The 20893-nt window shown below is 37.6% G+C and overlaps 1 protein-coding gene across 1 annotated transcript; it reads left to right on the forward strand.

Annotated features, from left to right (window-relative positions):
• Window positions 1–1381: 1381 nt before the first annotated feature.
• Window positions 1382–20030, forward strand: f13a1b (coagulation factor XIII, A1 polypeptide b). The gene is made up of 15 exons (XM_036597459.1): window positions 1382–1510; window positions 4924–5124; window positions 6414–6602; window positions 9081–9329; window positions 9855–9973; window positions 12248–12355; window positions 12852–13029; window positions 14043–14181; window positions 14915–15018; window positions 15166–15254; window positions 15656–15809; window positions 16688–16963; window positions 17238–17398; window positions 18722–18858; window positions 19489–20030. The coding sequence occupies exons 2-15, from the start codon at window positions 4944–4946 to the stop codon at window positions 19628–19630; spliced, it is 2226 nt and encodes a 741-aa protein (XP_036453352.1). The 5' UTR covers window positions 1382–1510; window positions 4924–4943; the 3' UTR covers window positions 19631–20030.
• Window positions 20031–20893: the final 863 nt, after the last annotated feature.

A 20893-nucleotide genomic window follows, 5' to 3' on the forward strand; every position in this document is an offset into this window, starting at 1 on the left:
GCTGAAAAGACTATTCATAAGATGTGTGTGCAGAGAGTCTCCTCATAATCTCTTTACTCCAAATCTAAGCATTCTGCCACTTGCTTTGAAGACTGGCCATACTGGGGCCTCTGCATGTTCTAGCACTAAAGCTGCTGGTGGATGAACGTAGCTTAGTGTGTTCTGGTGTTTCTGAGCATGCTAGTGGTTAGATCATGCCTATGATTCAACTTTTCCTGGGTATCAGGAACAACTGCGTTTTGTTTCTCAGTGTAACGGGCAAAGTAAGCTGTTTCCATATTGGCTGCATATAGCTGTGGCACATGTACAAATAATGAGAGACTTAAGGTTTCATTGCTTGCATGTTAAAATCAGTTATATTTTGGAACTACAATCACTTAAGTATATGTTCTCAGAAGCCAACATCATAGTATAGACTTATATTGTTCACTGATGTGTGTTAGTTTATGTTATGAGATTTCTCCTTAGGACACATTATGTATTCATCATGTATGAATTTTGACTTTTCTAACACTTGCCTGTCTAGACAGAAAGATGGACGTGGTACATTCCTCACTTAGTTCTTTATTTGGTCACACATTGCTTTCCCCAAGTGGCTTGCCTCACTTAAAAGACTATTTATAAAAGTATTTCTGTGGGCACACACACACACACAAACAATCACATGCATGATTAGATCTTGCTATGTATTTTTAAGCAAGACAAAAGACACCCTTAAATTACAATTTTACAATATTTAATTTCTAAACACAGTTAATAACTGTATTTTTACAGTTTTCCCCTGCACGTCTGTATTTATACAGGTCATGTGTGCTGTAATATGAACCCACAACTGTATGCAAACCCTCGTTTCACTGTTCTATTTATTACAACATGCAAAGATATCAGCAAACATGAAGCTCTAGCTTGCTAGCTTCTGATAAAAAGTGATTGAATGTTCTTGCAGACTGTCACAGCAGCGTAGTTCTGATAATCAATCACACCATCAAATGAATATCTGATTGCTGCACTTACATCAGTCATTTAGACCACAAAGATGGAAGTAACTAAATTCAGTTAATTAGTTACTGAAGCATAAAGTACCATCATAGTTAGAATAACAAAACATGTAAAATACATTCAAACATGTCTTTGGGTGATGAATAATGTGTGAAAAACAAACTACAAAAAGCCCTGCGAAATTAAAGTCAGCATAGATGAACACACACACACAAACACACACATATAACCAAACATGGAAACACATCAGCTTTCATAGTGACATCCACATGTGCACAACACCCAGCCCAGAGGCTGCTTTATCTCAATGGCTCTCTTACACACTTATACACACACACACACACACACACACACACACGCACACACACACACATGGTGGGCTACTCCTTCTCTGTATATAAATGGTGGTAGCAGGGGGGGATGATCGTGGCAGCCTCAGGAGCCTGAAGTGTGTGAGCAGACTCTGAGACACTCCAAGTTCCTCCAGCCTCTCCCTCAGCAAACACATCAGGTTAGTAAACACCAGCAGTTATGATGCATATTACACTCCCTACTTAGCAAATTCAAATATCAAGTTAAAAATAAGTTAATATTAAGATTTTTAATTTTGTGGCAGAAGATTTCCTTTCATTGAATGTATTTTAGTGGATGTTGTAAATACAGTTTTGCATGTGACCTAACACATACACTCGCTACAATAGAGAAAGACAGTGGTGTCCCATTGATATTAAGATGCATTTTTTTGCTCTGCAGTAATCTAATTTTAGCCACAAGTCACATCTACAATGAAATTCTCTTTTAAAAACCAATTTAATGTTCCTGGCCATTACATTGCTTGTCCAGGAGTTGGCCAAATGTTGGCCACATGTTCTTCACAGTCATTGGTTTGGCTTCTGAAAATCTTCCAATCTCTTCCAAAGCACTTATGATTTGACTTTGTAGTGGGCCACACAGTTTTCAGCATTAGATTTGCACTTGCAAAAACAATGATGAGAAATGTATAAACTGGGAAAAACATTGCTAAAAAGTAGTATAACGTAACTCACAACCATGTTTAAATGATTTTGATTACAATATGACCACCAACATGCCTCCCAAGCAGCTGTATTGTGGCTCCAGTTTAGACATTTTTAAGTACATTGTTTGACTATGCAGTAAGTACGATCAGAATTTCTAACAGTAGATCCATCATTACACTCTGTCTCAAATGTCTTATAAAAACTTCACACATTCTGTAAAAACTGTCTGGTACTGGTTTGGTGTTTTGAATTTTTCTAATGTGTGTCACTGTGTCACTATTAGATATGTGTGTGTGTGTGTGTGTGTGTGTGTGTGTGTGTGTGTGTGTGTGTGTGTGTGTGTCTGCCATGCATTATATAAGTTGCAAGAGTTCCAGAGAGTTTTATAATACATGTGCGCCCACAACCATTAAAAACAGTAATGAAAACATTTCTAAAAATCTGTGCTGATAGATATTTTCCCCACCCTGTACCAACTCTGCCAAGCCTAAGTGTGGAAAATGTGGGAGCATCTGCAGTTTGGCCTTCCAAAGCGTTCTGGGAGAAAACAGAGCTTTCACTGTGTGTGAGATGACTCACTGCTACAGGGGGGTCTACCAGGTGCCAACACGGTGCCCAAACTGCAGCCTTTTCACCAGCAGACGCCCATTATGTAATGACACATTCTCAAACGAGTGCTTGTGTCTTCTGCGGTGACATAGTTTGTGCCGTTCTTAGTTTGAATGAAAACAGCTGCCATGTTTCCAGCGTAGCATAAAAATACACTGCAGAAGATTTAAGAGGGGAAAACATTCATGACAGGTAGTTTTTCATTTCAACCCCTACCAGCTAAAAATGAAGCACCCAAGAAATCTAATAAACTTAGTGTTCTCACTGGATTCCTACTCCAACTGTGGATGGCAAGCAGCGCCACTGGTTTGCTTATAAATACTTTTGGGGAAAAAAAGCTAAAAAATGCTATTCATGCTGTCATTTTAGTGTGAGTAATTGCCCAGCCACCATATTCCTTTAATTATTGTTTATTTGTAACTAATGTGCAATATGAAAACATCTCAAGTAAGCATCTCACATAAAACATTACTTGTTATTATTTACTGCAGATTTTTCCACTGAGAGCTGAGACTAATGCCTTCTGTGTAGCTCTTAGCTGGAGTTGATTAAGACCCAGATGTGATGAGATCATGTTCAGGTCATCAGACACTGATGGACACCACAGGAATGTGTAGTTTCCCTGTTAAAAAGTATCATTGCGGTTTGTAGATAAACATTGAGTTAGAAAGGGTTGGTTTTATTGTAAGAAACCATTTTCTTATTTGTTATTGACCTCTACTGGATAAATTCTATATTTTCTCAGTAGTCTTGCTAGAAAGAAAGTCAGATAGTAGGAAGCACTGCATTGTAGAAAAACCAAAGTGGCAAATTGGCCTTCATTTCCTCTTTTGTCAGAAGCAAGAGCGTCACTGATTTCAGGTTCCTAGAGTCTTAAATAAACTAAACACATTTTCAGTTCTGTGATCAAGTTGTCACAAAGCCTGTACTAAGTGAAATGCTGCAAAGCATCTTTTTGAATTTCTGAAGCCATACTAGGCATTTTAAGCTACGCTAAGTCAGCAGTCATATTTTGTAATCATTTCTAGCTGCGAAGTTACTTAACAGAACCTTATTTCAGTCAAAATTGACAAACAAGCCTTTGGCAACTGACACAACTTGGAATTAAACAACTAGTAATGTAAATGTAGTATTACGTCATCAGAATACTAAAAAAATATATAACTGCATTCTGTTACAGGTAAAACAAAATCAGTAATCAGATCACAGGTACATCATAAAAACAGGGTTACATTTAAATGCAAATTTGTAGTCTTTTTGCCAAAATTAGCCATATTATTGACAAGTATGTCACGAGTTATGTAGATTTAAAGAGCATTTGATTTGGGGGGAGGTGGTGACACTGCCAGGAGAGAATTCTGAAGAACCCCCCTCATTTATTCAGCTAATCTATAGAAATACTAACAAGTATATTATTTTTATTGTCAAAACTGAGATCTGCGGTGTCTTCCTGAAAATGTCTGAATCAGGTGTTTAATCTGACTTTCCACACTGCCAGATTCTACAGCAGCAGACTTTATTAACGTTAACCTGACAGGTTTACACTAACAGTCTGAAGCACGTGTGTCAGGCTCCAATCCTATAACAGTGCAGAGTTCAGCGCACTGTGTCATTATACACACCTGACCGGGTCTTCAACTAATTAACAAGGCATTCATGAACTGAATTCAGAGCAAACAACAGATTTTAACAAATAGGCAAATAAGGAAAAGTCTTAAGAGAGCAGCATAATTTTTAGTATATTGCATTTGATCCAATTTACTGAATCATTCTACAGTGGTTACCTTCCCCTGTGTTTTAGTCTTAGAGCTTTTTTTCCTGGGGAGCAAAGCTTGATTTCTGAGCTTCATGCTTTAAGTATGCATGTGTAAACTCAAACAAATTATACTGTTATACAAATTTGTCATCTTTATGTTTAAAATATTCCCACAAATTGCTCCACCTTGGTTTGGCTATTTCGCTAAATGTGAGATCAGTTTACATTTAACATACTGGGAACAAAAACAAACCACAAAATGTGATGGTATAAAAGTTATGTCACATTTTGCCTTTTATTTTTTCCAATATGTTTAACACGGCAAATTAAGTAGAAACTGGGCATAGAAGTTTGCAGAAAAGTGTTATATTTAAGCATGTTCTCTATAGAAGATGTGTTTGCTTATTTTCACTTAGAAAATCAACAACACATACAATTAGACCAGGACTATTCAAACTTTTGCATACAACTGTACATGGATGAATGCTGCCCTTAACTGAAGAGTTGTGCACTTTTCTGCATACTTTTACTCTTTTCCAGCATTTTGAAGTGCACCAGCTATGGCAGATCAGGAGACTCCTGAGCCTACAGAGACCCCTGCAGCACCAGCTGTACGTCCCAAACGGGTGTCCCACCGTGGCCGCAGTGCGGCTCCTTCGGCAAGCTCCAACAAAGATGAAGGAAGTGTGCCTGAGTTTGAGGCTTTTGGGCCACTGCCTAGAGGAGTTCCACCTCTTAATGGTGAGGTTCAGAGTGTGTGTGTGTTTCAGTGGAGTAAAATCACTACAGTGTTCATTTAGATCTCACACAGTTTGGCAGAAGCCCGCTTCAGGACTCTCAACACTATATTTCAGGTATTACTGATGAAACATCTTATTCAGTAACTACTATAAATACTATAAACAGCCTATAAAAGCTGATCTGTGAGGTTTGTGGTTATGAGAGAAACTAAGTTCAGGAACTGAGGACCTCATACAGACCCTCAGCAATTTATAGTACAGGGAAGGTATATATCAGCATGCGTGTGTTCCCTGGGAATCTTACCCATTTGTTAGGTTGTTAGCACCATAATCTACCATCCTAGAGCAGAGGAAAACAGCACTGAACTAGGACTTAACACAGAATTTAGTTCATTTGGGTTTCTGTGAGTTCCCTCATTTCCATCATTTTTTCCATCAACCTTACCAAAGTTGATCAATTTGAGATTGGTGTAAAGATCCTTATATAATGTAGTGAGTCTTTGTGGATCATATTAACACTGGTGCATTTTCTTTTCCTGTATGAAACGTATTTGTAATAATAATAATAATAATGATAATAATAATGATAATAATAATTCATGAATTTTACAGGATTTCTATAAGAATCTTATAGTTCATTTAGACAATTACTATAAATTGCTACAGGATTAGATCACTAGCATTAGTTTACTATAAGACAGTACTACAGGACAAGGTGAAAATTCTACAGATTATGCAGTAATTTTGAAGATTTATTTTAACTTGTTTAACCAAAGCTGTCAGAAGAAAATCTAAAACCAGAATGCAGAATTTACACTATACATTTCCTTTATACATCCATCCATCCATCCATCATCTAAACCGCTTATCCTTCTGGGTCGCGGTGGGGTGCTGGAGCCTATCCCAGCTGTCATTGGGCGGAAGGCAGGATACATCCTTTATACATACTGATAACATTTATTTCTTGAGTCATTTTTATAGAATAGATAACACACCTGCAGTGAATGTTATTGCCTATCTTGTCAGAATAAAGCATTTTCTGAAGAAACTCCACTCTGTGAAATGACATAAGCTCCAGTCACAAAACTCACAAAATTGTAAAGTTCCCTTTCAAAATTGAAGCCTTGAGGATGTCCATGTTCACTACAGTTAGGTAATAGTTAAAAAGGTTCCTGCACATCTTCTGTTAAGTATTTTCCTGGGACCAGGATAAGCCATGTAACCCATCCTGAATTGAGTTTCAGTGAACTAGTTTCAAAAATCTTTTCTTCTTGTGTCACTGTTACTCAGAGTACCTGGATATCTGGGATGTTGACATGGTGAAGCAACGCCATGAGGTGAATAAGCAGAGTCACCACACTCACCTGTACGCCAGTGACCATCTGATTGTACGTCGAGCTCAACAGTTCCAGATGAAGATCACCTTCAACCGTCCCTACAAGCCTACAGAAGACAAGTTTGCTGTTGAGTTTGTTATAGGTGCGTTTCCCTCTTAAACAGAACGATTACATTTATTGCTTAACTGACTTGCCTGTTCATTGGGTACACTTCCTTGTACACTCAGCTACACTCATTGCTGCTGTACCAGAGCAATTCACACTGCCATGTTGGTGGAACTGCTGTGCTGAAAATGGTCCACTATCCAAATAATGGTATAGTGGTTGGTATAGTGTAGTGGATTAGACCCCAGCCATCTTAGCTGCAAACCAGGGTTCAATTCACTGCTCAGGCAAAAACACCTGGCTAAACCAATCAAGGTTCTTGGGCAAAACTCCTAACGCTGCATTCACCCACCACAGTAACATGATCAAGTTTGTAAGTTGCTCTGAATAGTGTCTGCCAATTGCATAAATGTAATATTTGATCATGGTGGTCCTATGGTGGTCCCTTTCAGCAGCAGTCATTAACTGTAAACCTTCAAAATACACTTACGTAGTAGGTGCAGCTGATAAAATGGTCAATAAGTGTCGGTAAAAGGTAGGTGTATTTTATAACTGTCATCTTAGGGTAGATCTGGAGCAATGAAAACAAGGCAGTTAATTTGGCTTTACTGTGTGAACATCTTGGTTTTGCAGCGCAAATATTTGTTATCCTTGATAATATGAAGCATTATGTGTTAGTTCTTCTGTTTAACTCTATTGTCTTCCTCTTTTCATGGAAACATGTGAGGGTATGTTGAGAAACAATTCCTTTAACACAGCAATAAAGTGCATCTTCTTCTGTTATAGTTAGAGAATGAGGAGTAAACATTGCCCCGTAGTCACTTTCCCTTCTCGTTGGCATGCTTCCTCATGTACCCAGTGTTTCCTCTTTAGGTTCCTCTTTCCAGTTCATTAAACTTTAAGACAGCAATATTGCAAATTCTGAGGAAAACAGTGATATAAAGTGGTGGTCACAGGAGCCTGGAAGCATCTTCAAGTAATTATTGCAAATAAATGTTTATACAAGTGTAGATAAAGTTAGCTACCAAAAATGAATAAATTAAAAGAAAAATAAAAAGATCAAGATTGTTTGGTGCATTTCCTCTCCTTATTCTGGTCTAAATTAAAACAGTAAAGCTTGAAAGTAATTGGCATGGGCAACAGCCCCAACAGAATGAAGTTAAGCAAAAAAAAAACTAAATGTGAAGGATTAAAATATAACTGAACAGTTTCCTTTATTCACAGATTTATAGCATAAGTACAAATTCAACAAAATGTTATGTGGAACTGAGTACATGGATCTAGTAACTACCCACTTCTGTTCATGACGGATCATCTGTTTCATTGCAATAACATGAGTTTATATAACATAGACGTTTAAATCTCAAGGTTTCTTCCTGTCCCTAGGGAGTTTTTCCTTGCCACTGTCGCCTCTGGCTTGCTCATGGGGGCTTGGACCCAGATGTCTTTCTGTAATGCTGATTTCCTTGTAAAGCTGCTTTGTGACAACACCTGTTGTAAAAAGCGCTATATAAATAAACTTTACTTACTTATATTTTTAAATAAGCAGCAAAGAATGTGAAGAAATTGATCAGTATGAAACATCCTATTAAAAAAGTGCATCAGCTTTACTTGTTTGTCTGAATAATGCTACTAAATGTTGCATACATGCATTGAATTGGATAAAAATAACCGACCCCTTTTGGAGAACAGAGTCTCTCATATCATTAGAGTTTAAGACTCCTGATTACAGTATATATTTTAACATGAAATTAGTCATATAAAACATATTTCTTATTTGTTTACATCTTTATATGAGGGCTGGTGCAGGTGCAAATTTATTGCAATTGAAGGGAGAGTACTGAACTTAGTTTAAAAAATACACTTTTTTTCATGTAAATTCTTGATTTTTACATTTTAGAATTGAGGCCTATTGTGACAACTGTGACGACAGAAAAGATAATAATCACAATCAGTAAACGTTCACGAGTAAACTGGTATAAGATTTACTTTAATTATTGCAAGGAACAGTGAAGGGAGAATGCATGAGCTGCGTCCCAAAAGCTAGACTGCAGTTTAAGTAGGCTGAATGTCTAGGACAGTTGTTTATGTTTATGCTGTATTTTATAAGACTCTTATATGAAAAAAAATCCCTTTGGCCTTAACTGAGGTCTTGAGCCTAGCCAAAAACATGATAAATCATAGAAAGTACTGAACTTCTTATATCAGCATTATAGATTGCAACGTGCATTTACTCTACGTTACTCTGCATATTTATCCTCACTATAGGCCACCTGTATCAAGCTCCAGTCCTCATGGACCAAAACTCTGCAACCTGCAACACTCTGCCTCATTAAACACACCTAATTCAGAACTTCAGCTAATTAGCAAGGCCTTCATGAGCTGAATTCAGAGCGTTAGATGAGGGTAAACGCTAATCTCAGTTTGACATGCCTGCTATAGGCCCTGGAGCTAAGTCAGGGCTACAATGTGTGTAGATACTGCTGTACATGTAACCTGACCTCCTGTCCACTAGGTGCCAGCCCTCAATACAGTAAAGGCACCTACATCCCCGTCTTCCCCACTGAGGAGCGTCGGAGCACATGGCGTGGTCAGGTGATCGAGAGCAACGACAATGTTGTTACCATGGGCATCACAGCTGCCTCCGACTGCATTGTGGGAAAGTATGGGGTGTATGTTGCTGTGGTCACTAGATATGGCATTCGAAGGACAAGGAGGGACCCCAACTTGGACTTTTACATCATTTTCAACCCATGGTCACCAGGTGTGGAACTGAGCAATAACAAGAATTTATGTTCCACCCACAGATGTGTTGTTTTATAGCAACTGTTGCAAAGTTGTGAGAATGCAAAGCTGGACAAGCTTTACAGAACTGACAAAAATTCTGTTCACCCAAATGAAATTTTTATTGCACAGCTCAGGTTTTGCCAGACATTTAGAGTGTATTCTTTATTTCACTTGATATTTATTTTGTGTGAATATGAAAGGTCATGCTGTTAGGACAGATCAGGTGTAGGCTTTGTGTTGTGCAATTGAGCTAAGTAAATTCATTGTCAGTTCCAACAGGACTAGTTTTGATTAGCTACAGCGCTGCACGGTAGAGTACTATTGTTAAAACTCAATATGTAGAGAATCTAAACGCCCAATTTCTGTCAGCATTCTGTAAAGTTTGTCCAAACGCAACACATTTGTGGGCGGAACATGGATAGGTCAAAAGTTTGCAATATTAAGGAATACCTATTTTTGACCTTTGACCTTACTCCTCAGCCAGTGTGGTTTCTCTTTGTAGGCGATTCTGTGTTCCTTGATGATGAGGAGCAGAGGGAGGAGTACGTGATGAATGAGTTGGGCATCATCTATCATGGCGCGTACGATGACATATCTGAACGTGCCTGGAACTATGGGCAGGTATGGAAACAGTAGGGGTGCGGGAAAAAAAAGATTCTTAGATGCATCGCGATGCAGACGTGGACGATTCTGAATCGATTCACGAATGTCAAAAAACGATTTTCTAAATATTTAATTTATAATGTAATGTTAATAAAAAACGCAAAGGGTGGAACTTGGAATGCAGAAGTGCAGCGCCGGACAGTTGTTATGTGGCGGCACATAACAAAAACACTACTGGATGAGTGAGAAATCCAACTGGCTCCCTCTGCATTAAAAGCCAGGTTAGATCAGGAGTCACAACCCAAATGTTAACATTTTGTCCTTTCAACAAAAATCAAACCACCTTGGGAGCCGCAACATTTAATGTCCAGTATGTCTCAGTATGTGTTAATGTCCTATTATAGACTAAACAATATAAACGAACACACAGACTTACTCTGCTTTAAGCTTCAGCTCAGCTACAGCCGCTTTCCTCCCATCTCCGCCAGAAAACTTTTCCTCAAAAGTTGAATAGTTTGTTGAAAATGTCTCTCAGCGTTCGGCTGTTTTACAAGGCTGAAGTCGCTTCTCACTCGCCAGTTTCTTGCTGAACTTTCCCGATCCACCTTAAATTCTGACTGAGACGCTGAATGTAATTGCGGCAGCATTCAATGTGGAACAGGAAAATTAGAAAGAGAAGTGACTTCATCTTCGCAACTTTTTAGTGTTTGACAGTCTCTCGTTGCGGATTTAACGTACCAGGAAACCAACTGTGCTGCTTATAAATGCGAATAAGTTCATTCATCTCCAAATGTTCGTCTGTCTTTCTCTTTTCCTTTTTCGTTCGCTACTAGCTCGGCGAAACCTCGTTGCTACGTGACGTGCAGTCTTTCGCAGATGCATCGATAATCATTTTATAATCGCATCACAGCCCTCTGAATCATAATCGAATCGAATCGTGAGGTGCCTAAAGATTCCCACCCCTAGGAAACAGTGACATCATTTGATTCAGTTTTATACAATACAGAAATGATATCTATGAATGGGACCATTGTTTAAAACATTCTGCATATTTGAATGTATATTGATGTGTATAATGTGTCCATGTGTACATATCTTACGTGTGTGTGCATATATATATATATATATATATATATATATATATATATATATATATATATATATATATATAACCTGTGTAAATGTGATGTGCCAATAAACATGTTTTGATTTGATTTTTGAGTCGGTGTAAACAAAGTCATTCAGAGTGGTTTGATGTAAATGGTGCACTGCAGAGAAACTTACTGGCTCAGATTTCTTTACAGTGGTGGTGTTGGGTACCATCTATACAAACTATACAAAATAATCAGTTCACCTTCACATGTTTTTTTTTTATTTTGTGAGGATGACTAGGTGTCCTCAGAATGCCCTGCATGTACATCTCCGAATGAATGTATTTTGAATTCTGAATGTATTTTTTTGAAAATATGTTTTAGGCTAAAACTTTATCTTATCAGGCATCACGCAGTGTGTTCATAACTATTTCTGTCATGATAACTTCCTGTGATGTAGCTTTTAGAGACATAAAACATTTCAGATGTCTGGTTCTTATCACCACAACTATGAACAAGTCTAACTCTGAGTCTAACTCTTTTTCAGAGCCTTTTATGTTAAACCACTCTGAATGACTTTGTTTACATCTTAACCGTTTGCTTAAGCAGAAATTTTGATAAATTGGTGGAATTCTCCTTTTAAATATGGTCTATATGTCTAATGTTTCAGATTGTGAAAAGACTATTAAAAGATTAATTCTCTTACTTCTAGTAATTTTGCTTGTTCTAAGTAATTTTACCTAGAGAAATTTCCTTAATTCTGCTTGTTTCAAACATTATTTATTGGTAAGTGCAAAAGTGTCTGCTTTATTTTTAAATAAGCTAATTTATTTGCCAATAGAATAAGAAACTGTCACTACAATTATTTTAAACAACTAAAAATATCTAGAAATAAGTTCATTATAACCTTCAGGGTGCTCTATAATTTTAAAGCGTACATCCAAATAAGAGTTTAAGAAAACAGCATGGTTTTGTTTCGAAATGTCAGGCTTTAAACAACTTATGAGAGATTAGAAACAAATGTCAAATTGGAAAGTGACTGAGATGTTTGTTTTGCTTTGTTTTGTTTTTAATCTGTGAGTCACAAGCGAAGTGTTTCTGTTTTATTCTGACATCCACAGATAAAGGCCTGCGATGTGAACATGTCAGAGTGACTCAGGGGCTGTGGGTTGCTAATTTGAACTCATTCTCTGTGTTTCAGTTTGAGTTTGGCATTCTGGATGCCTGTCTGTTCATCATGGATAAAGCTGATATGCCCCTCACCAACCGCGGAGATCCTATCAAGATCAGCAGGAAGGCCTCTGCTATGGTGAGATAGGAGGACCATAAACACCAAACTCCAGAGAGCTGCTAAATTATGGTCCGCCAAAAGAAAACCATTATATTAAATGTGAACAGTTAAATTGGTTCATTGTTTTCTTAGATGATGTGGGACCACATGAAGTAAACCTTGATAAACTTTTAATTCACAGCTTGTTTAGCATGTAAGTTAAATGCATTTAACCTAATTTGCTACATTTTTGCCAAAGCTGTTTATCTGAAAAGGATGAACAGAAGTCACTACAGAATATAGCTTATACATTTTGTTTTATTGTCTGTTAACATTTTCTAGTATTTTATTTAGGTACAAAAGAAACTGTTTGCAGTTTTACTAAATAAGGTTTTAAATAAGGTTTATAAAATATATTGTCATTGTTAGAATAAAACTTTGTATCTCCAAAATGGAAACTTTACAGGAGAAGGAAAAAATGTTCATAAGTTGTAATAATGATTTGTTTGGACCATTTTTATTTGTAACCTAACAGCTGAACTCACGTGATGATGAAGGTGTGTTGGTGGGGAACTGGAGTGGTGACTACATGTACGGTGTTGCCCCCACCTCCTGGACCGGCAGTGTGGAGATCCTCCTGAACTACTCCGGCAGTGGAGGAATGCCAGTCTGCTATGCGCAGTGCTGGGTCTATGCGGCTGTCTTCAACACCTGTGAGAGACTGAACTCATGCTTTTACTGCCCTCTGCTGATCAAACACTGTTCTCACACAGAAACGCCAGCATACTGATTTTCTTTAAGTAAAACAAGGCTAGTCTTGCTGGACTGCCATTGGTGGCATAATATTTGTTTCATGCAAGTATCTGCAGTACATGATGTGAAAAACCTCTGCATTATGTGTAAGGTGGCAAATTAACATTTTAGTCCACCTGTCTGCGGTACCTAGTGGATGCCCACTTTTTGTCAATAAAGGCACATTTTCTATAAATTCTCCTGCGATTACTACTAGAGCTGCTAATTAACAACAATAATATTAAGAATTAACTTAAAAAATACAAAATCTTTCCATGGGTTCAGTTTGTAATTCTGATATGCTCTGTTCACTGTTACATTAAGAATAAGTCCGTTAAGAGTGATGTAGTTAGCTAGTGAGTTAACTAGGTCAAAATTAGCAAAAAAGCAGACTCAAAGGTGATTTTTACACATAAACATACTAAAATGTCTACAGTTTGCCACTGTTACAAATTTAAGCATTTAAAATTTTCTGTAAAAATATAAGCAAGAAAATACTCATTTTCTAGTTGCTAGAATATAGCACTAGCATCACAGCTCCCAGGCTAGCTAAATGCATACGTGTTTTAAAAATGAGTGGCAGTCAGACTATTAGTCAAGCAAGAGGCTCAGCAAGAAACAGCGGCCCTCGTAAGCAGGCCTGCTGGGCTGTCCAGCAAATATTATAATTAAATAAAGTACTTTCTCAAGGCAAACAATTAAAGTATGTTAGCAGCTATCTGGTACACCTCAGTGGTGGAAATGAAATTGTTTAAAACAATCTAATTCTGCCCCATTAACAGAGTCCTGATTGTCACTCTGATGGGTTGACTGTCAGAACAATGATTGAAGTGAAAACATTTGTAATCACAAATTCACTATTAAAGTTCCGTGTGAATAGAGCACAGCATTCCAAATTTGAAAGTGATTTTCTCTTTGTCTGTCTCTCTCTCAGTCTTGCGCTGCCTGGGCATCCCTAGCAGAGTTGTGACCAACTACTTCTCCGCCCACGATAACGACGGAAACCTGAAGATGGACATCATACTAGACGACAATGGCAAAATAGACAGGAACCGCACCAGGGACTCCATCTGGTCAGTTCTGTTGCTAAACTGAAGTCCTGCTATGATACTCAGATAAAACAATAAAAGTACTGAGCCCTTTTCTTTTCGTCCTGTCATGCTAGTGAATAAATGGAACAAATATATAGGCTATTAGAAGTTGTTACTGTAGGGGTCTGTTCTGAGACCTACTAAACCTGGCAATTAAAGGGAAACACATTTGGCTATTTTGATGCTAGTTCAAAAGTCCATCCTTTAAACTTTCTCCAGAATCTTCTGGCTTGAAGTGTTGTGAACACATTAGATCAAATTTTGTGTGTTGTTGCAGTTTGGGTTATTTGTAACAGTGGCATATTTTCAGTCATTCAGTGGTGAGCGACAAACATCTGCTTTTTTTCTTTCTGCTCATATTGACATATTGACAAAATAAAGGGCAGTGCAAATATAGCCACGCCCCCACCAACTGAATGCTGCAAATAAAGAATGACAGATGTAGTAATCAAGCTTCATAGGTTCTGGAACAGTATCTCTGGGGGTATCCTCTAAAATATCCATTTGACAGCATAACTGGTCCCCTTTAACTCATGAGTTCAGTGAGGTGTGTTTAAGTAAGGAAATCACCAAACTCTGCTGGACAGTGGCCCTCAGCAGCTGGAATTGGTCTTACTGACTGACACCCTTGTAAAACATGTCATCCAAATCCAAAAGGGCTTGTTTTTTAGGTGAGATTTATGTTGGCTTTGCATGGTCTTATCCTGCATTGCAGGAATTATCACTGCTGGAATGAGTGCTACATGGCGAGGCCTGACCTTCCTGAGGGCTTTGGAGGCTGGCAGGTTGTGGATGCTACACCTCAGGAGACAAGTGATGGTGAGCAAACACACATATGTGAATAACAGCCACAGGATAAAAGTATCCATGGATCCATAGATAAATGTATCCATGCACATGTGATATGACATATTAATCAGTATTATAGTTACAGTAGCAGTAACTGTATTGGTCACTGTGTGGCAGGTATGTACAGGTGTGGACCTGCATCTGTGGCGGCCATCAAACACGGCCAAGTGTGCTATCCTTTTGATGCCCCATTTGTGTTTGCTGAGGTAAGTTTGCTAGTCTAACCAGTGTAAACAGTGTTGTCCAGTTTCCTAAATGTGCTTCCTCTTTGATTATTACTCATATTAGAGAGTCATTACTTTCAACTTTCAACTCCCCAGCTCTGATGTACGTGTTTCGGTTCATGAATGACTGAGTAGGGAAAACTGCAAAAGAATGAGCCTCTATGAACTCAGAATCATACGATTTTAAAAATAAAGGTGCCAAAAGCGTTCTCTTTTAGGGGGTGGTTCTCAGTAAAAGTGTTCTTTAGGGAACCACAGGGTATAATTAAGATATTCATAAATTGTACTATTAATTCATTTATGTACCAGGATAGACATAGATTCTTATTCTTGTGCTCTTCTTTTTGCTTTATTTGATGTTAATGGATGATTGCTCTCTGCAGGTGAACAGTGATGTGGTGTTCTACCGCAGAGATAAGGAGGGCACCCTGCAACCAGTGAAGGTGAACAGCAGCCATGTGGGCCGCATGGTGCTGACCAAAGCAGTGCTGCATGATGGACGCAAAGACATCACTGACCAGTACAAGTTCCCTGAGGGTAGGAGAGCTATTAATATTTGTACAACAGCATGCAGCAAGTGGTGGTGTCTATAACACAAATATAACCATTTTATTTACTATCAAAAATGACTAGTGAAAATGTCTTCTGTGTTGATACATTTAAATAATGTTGATAAGGGAAAAAATACTGGCGAAAGTTTTCTTTTGGTGCTATTTTGCCCTACAATGCCCTGTATGTACCTCTCCACCAAGGAGGTGTTTTAAAAATGACATTTAAGGCCAAAACCTCCTCTCAAAATGATTGAAAAGCAACGTCTCAAACTTCATCTAGCGTATTTGCCACCACAGAGACATCTTAGAGGCATTAAAACTCTTCTAATGTCTGAGTGCTTTCACCACCATTGTTCTCACTAAGTTTCTTACTAAGCTTTGTGACTCACTACACTGTTAGAAATAAAGGTTCTGTGCAGGTATATTTTTCGTTCTTCAAGGTACAAACAATGTAAATGTACCGTCAAAGGTACAACAGTGGTTTTAAAGTTCAATTGCGCACCTTTAACAAGTTTTCCCAGGTGAAAAGTATGTATTTGTACTTTTTTATATCCTGATGACTTAAATCATAACAATAAAATAAAAAGACTGGTGATGAGACGGGGGGTGTGTGGAGGCAATACAACTTAGAAAATATAGTTTTAAGGGATTATGGTACAATTATGTACCATAATACCACCCCAGTGACAAGAGGGGTGTTGCCCCAGTGACAGTTTACTACCTTTATTTCTGAGAGTTAACGTTTCTCTGGAACAGAGCATTTCAAAGAAAATCACTCTGAATGACTTTGTTTGTAACTTAACCATTCAATTGCACATAATTCCTCTTTAATTAGTCACCCGCTCTCTCTCTCTTTCTTCTTAGGTAGTCCAGAGGAGCGCAGGGTGCTGGAGAAGGCTGAGGAGTTTGGCTGTCAGCGGGAGAAAGCTTCTGTGCCTGAGGGAGACGTGAATGTGGAGATTCCTGCGCTGGAGGTGCAGTTGGGGGATGATTTTGAACTGGTGCTGGAGTTTACTAACCGCAGCAGCCAGCGTCGCACCGTGGACATCTACATCAGTGGTAGCGTGGTCTATTACACAGGGGTGCCGAGCGCTGAAGTCGTGCTTAAGACACCCACTGTGAAAGTGGATCCGCACCAGAGTAAGCATGTGGGGTTGTGGAAAGTGAATGTGTTAATGCGTGCAAGTCTTTGCTAAAGCTAGATGACCAACAGTATTCTCTACCATAGTTGTCATTTTGTTTATACTTGAATTTGAGTGCACTTTAAGCCATCGCTAATGAACCCAAACAATAAGCGCATTTTTTCTCCTTCACTTCTCTACCCTTTTATCCTGAAATGATCTTTTCAACATTCCCTTTGTTGTTGTGTATTTGTGTAAAATGAACTTTGCCTTGTTGCCCCTGCTGGTGCTAGGTAAGAAGGAGAAAGTGTTGGTGCGCAGCACGGATTATCAAAATGACCTGGTGGAGCAGGGGAACCTGCACTTCATCGCTACAGGGAAGGTGAAAGAGACGGGTCAGATCATAACCGCCATGAGGCTCATCAATGTGCACAACCCCAGACTCACTGTGCAGGTCCGACGCTCCATTTTAACATTTAATCAAATAAATCTGACAGGCTCCACTACTTTTTATTTATCTTTAGAAACATATGTGGATGGCCAAACATTATTTCATGAATTGCATCAAGGACATTATGTAGATTGGACTGGGAGTGTTCTGACTGAACTTTCTTACAGTTTTCCTTAGTTTCACAGTTCAAACCCAACAGAGTAATACAACTTGTTTGCAAAGACGTTGAAGACCCAAAATACATTGTTTTTGAGGGAGGTTATCTCCAGACACCACGCGGTTCGATTAAAGTTTGATTCAAGTAGCCAAGATGTGATTATGAAACGATTCTTGATGCATCTCAGTTAAAGTTTAGAACTACTTTCTGTTGTATTTTTAGCTTTTTCAACATTTACTTAATTAAAATGTTCCATGAAAAAAAACATTAACATATTAAATAATATAAAACTGAGTAACTAATAATTTCTTGAAAACTCTTTTGCCTCTTATTCTTTAAATAACATACAAAAATGGCTAGCGTGCTAATAGCGACCCTGCTGGAGAAACATCAGATAGTGGGCTCTATTCAAGTAAATGAGTGAATTACAAATCCAGATGCTTTACATCTGAAATCAAGGTGTTTTTGTAGTTGAGTTGCTCTAGAATTCAGCTATAGATTTCAGTGGGAACAATAAGTAATATATTTTCATAATCTGAACAATCAGGACACTGTATTGTACACTCTTAAAAAATGGTGCTCCAAGGGATCTTTAGTAAAGAAAATGGTTCAGTATAGAACCATGAACACTCAAAGAACCCTTTACATGATTGAAGGGTTCTTTGCATCCAGAACGGGTTCTTCAGATAGAAAATGTGCATGAATGTGCAATAGATGATTCTATATAGAACCTTTTTGAAAAGGGCTCTTTATAGCATCCAAAAGCGTTCTTCTATTGACTAAAGCTAACAACAGAAGAAACTTTTTGGGTGCAATATAGAACCATCTACAGCGCATTCTCCATCAATTTGAAGAACACTTTCATGATACAAAGTGATTAATTAAATTAAATGAAACAGGGTAACTGGAATTTATGGAACAGGAATAGCAGTTTATGGAAAACTAGGGGGATGGGAAAGGAATAAATGAAAAGAAAAGGTACATAATAATTATGGAGGGGTAAAAAAGGAGCAATGATTTGGTTAAAAAATAACTAAAAAAAAATAAACTAATGGAGAAACTGACAGGTGGTATAACACACATTCCTAAAATTTTGATCCTTGCGACCCTGTTCACGATGCATCTAACCATAAATGGGCACACAAACACCTACTGTTTCTCTCTTTTAGGTGTCTGGTTCTCCTAGAGTGAGTGAGGAGATGTACGTGACAGTGGAGTTCACCAACCCCTTTACGCTCAGTCTGAAAAATGTGTATGTTCGTCTGGAGGGACCTGGCATCATGTCAATTCATACAAAGCAGTACAGGTAAACAAATTTAAGCTTACTTCTTCCAAAAGCTGCTTTATAAGACATAACATTCCTCTAACTCTGCTGCTGCTGCTGGACATCACTATTGTGTTCTGCAGTCTTTGTAGAAGATAGGAGACAGACAACAACTTGTCAAGGGGTTCACAACGCTGCAAAAAGCTATGTTAGCATCTTAAATGTAGTCAGTATATCTACTATTTCTCATTTTTAGGTTGTTGTAAGAATATTATAAGACTAATTAATTAGTCTAATGACAGATCATTTTGCTTGGTTTAAGAAATAATGCTTGAAACACAGAAATTATATTCCAGTAGAACAAGACAGTTTCACTAGATAAAATGGCTTAAAACAAATAAAAATGACAAGTTAATTAATCTTATAAAATTCTTACAGCAATGAAAAATATTAGACTTAGATTTACTAGATTTAAGATTTTCACTTGCCAATATATAATTTTTTTGCAGTGCTTACGTTCTTATTGAAGTTACATTGATTTGCTTTCAGGCAACTTTGTACTACATGATATATACAGTATTAATGCTTTTGCTTTCAAGAACACATTAATCCTTATTTCGAGGTGAAAGCCTATAAAAATGGAGCTTAAAAGTGTATGTTTATGCTTTGCAGCATAATTGGTCCAGGCACCACTATATCATGGACGGAGCGTTTCAGTCCTCGGAGGGCAGGCACCACCAAGCTGATGGCCAGCCTGGACTGTGCTGCCCTCAGACAGGTGTATGGTGAGACGGAGGTCACCATCCAGCCATGAAGTCCAGACAGAGGAGAAGGATAATGACCTGGTCAGAATTAAACCAATTAGGAGAGCAGCATGGCTAGAGAACTGTGTTCAGTAACACAAACACAGTCTGCTTACAGTATCAAGCTATTTGCCTTTGTATTAGAGTCCACTGAAAGCATAGAAACACCGCAGTGCAGATGTAGCCTTCATGCTTATGTTAATGAATAAGAATCAAAGGAATTATATAACTTAGGCATAATATTAATAATAATAATGCTTGTCATATTATCTACAATGTTGTCACTTAAAGGTTAACCAGGTAAACAGTGCTGACTGGAAATAAAAACTGTTGAAGAAACACACTTTTCCTCTGAACCTCTTTCACATTCTTGTCATATACTAAAACACAGCCGTTCTTACTTAAAAAAGAGTTTTTTGTCAAACATTACTTGCTTTTAAACACCAGTGATTAGTGCAGCAGTGTCTTTTAGTACAGCTGTATTTTTACCAGTGTCCTGGGTAACAGCAAATCAAAATTTACATTGACACGATTAAATGAATGAAAACAAAGAAAAATAAAATTCTCGAATCAGAGCTACAATTTTAAGAGAAGAAATGCTGACAATTATTTGTCTGTTGTTTGGTAAAGATGTTTTAAGTTTTAATCAAAAAATTATTTATTTTTACAATTATTTTACCAGAAAATGTTTTACTAAAAAAAATCTAATTATAACATTTTAAAATTCAACTCTTATTTGTAGGTATTATGTGTTAGCATGTAAGATTCAAATTTTCAATTAAATAATAATTATGTAAGAATTACATATTATTAAATATCGACTACTAACATTACATTTTTACTAGTAAAAGATGGATTTTCTCTTGTAAAATGTCATTCTTCTATGTGTAGCTTGAATTTCTTTGTAAAAGCCACTGTAAAATCCCTAAGATAAAAAAGTTAACAGAGCTGCAATAAAATCAGTTCAAACATGTAACTAGAATCTCAACAGGTCAAAGTACTCTTCACTTATTTGGGTTTCAAGCTAAACCTACTCTCCATTTGTGAAACATCAAATCGGACACTGGAAGAAGAGGCTGTTTTAAGTACAGTGTCTGTTAAATCTGCCAATCACAAATCCTGCTTGAGTATTTTTTTTCTGCTCTGTTCTTCTACAACAGCAGTTTGACATGCTGTTCAGTCAAAACAGATCAAAATGTGTCTTTAAAATATATAAAACTGGCTATTTCAGCTGTGTATGTGTTTTTTTTTTGTATGCATGTGTGTGTGTGTAT

This window comes from Colossoma macropomum, unplaced genomic scaffold, assembly GCF_904425465.1.
Source record: "Colossoma macropomum unplaced genomic scaffold, Colossoma_macropomum, whole genome shotgun sequence".
Classification (NCBI taxonomy): Eukaryota; Metazoa; Chordata; class Actinopteri; order Characiformes; family Serrasalmidae; genus Colossoma; species Colossoma macropomum.

Excerpts from the sequence above, each read along its gene's own strand:
- f13a1b (XM_036597459.1), top strand. The coding sequence starts at position 4,944 with ATGGCAGATCAGGAGACTCCTGAGCCTACAGAGACCCCTGCAGCACCA. Across the intron at positions 5,125-6,413 it reads AGGAGTTCCACCTCTTAATG|AGTACCTGGATATCTGGGAT; the intron begins GTGAGGTTCAGA and ends ACTGTTACTCAG. Across the intron at positions 9,330-9,854 it reads TTTCAACCCATGGTCACCAG|GCGATTCTGTGTTCCTTGAT; the intron begins GTGTGGAACTGA and ends TTCTCTTTGTAG.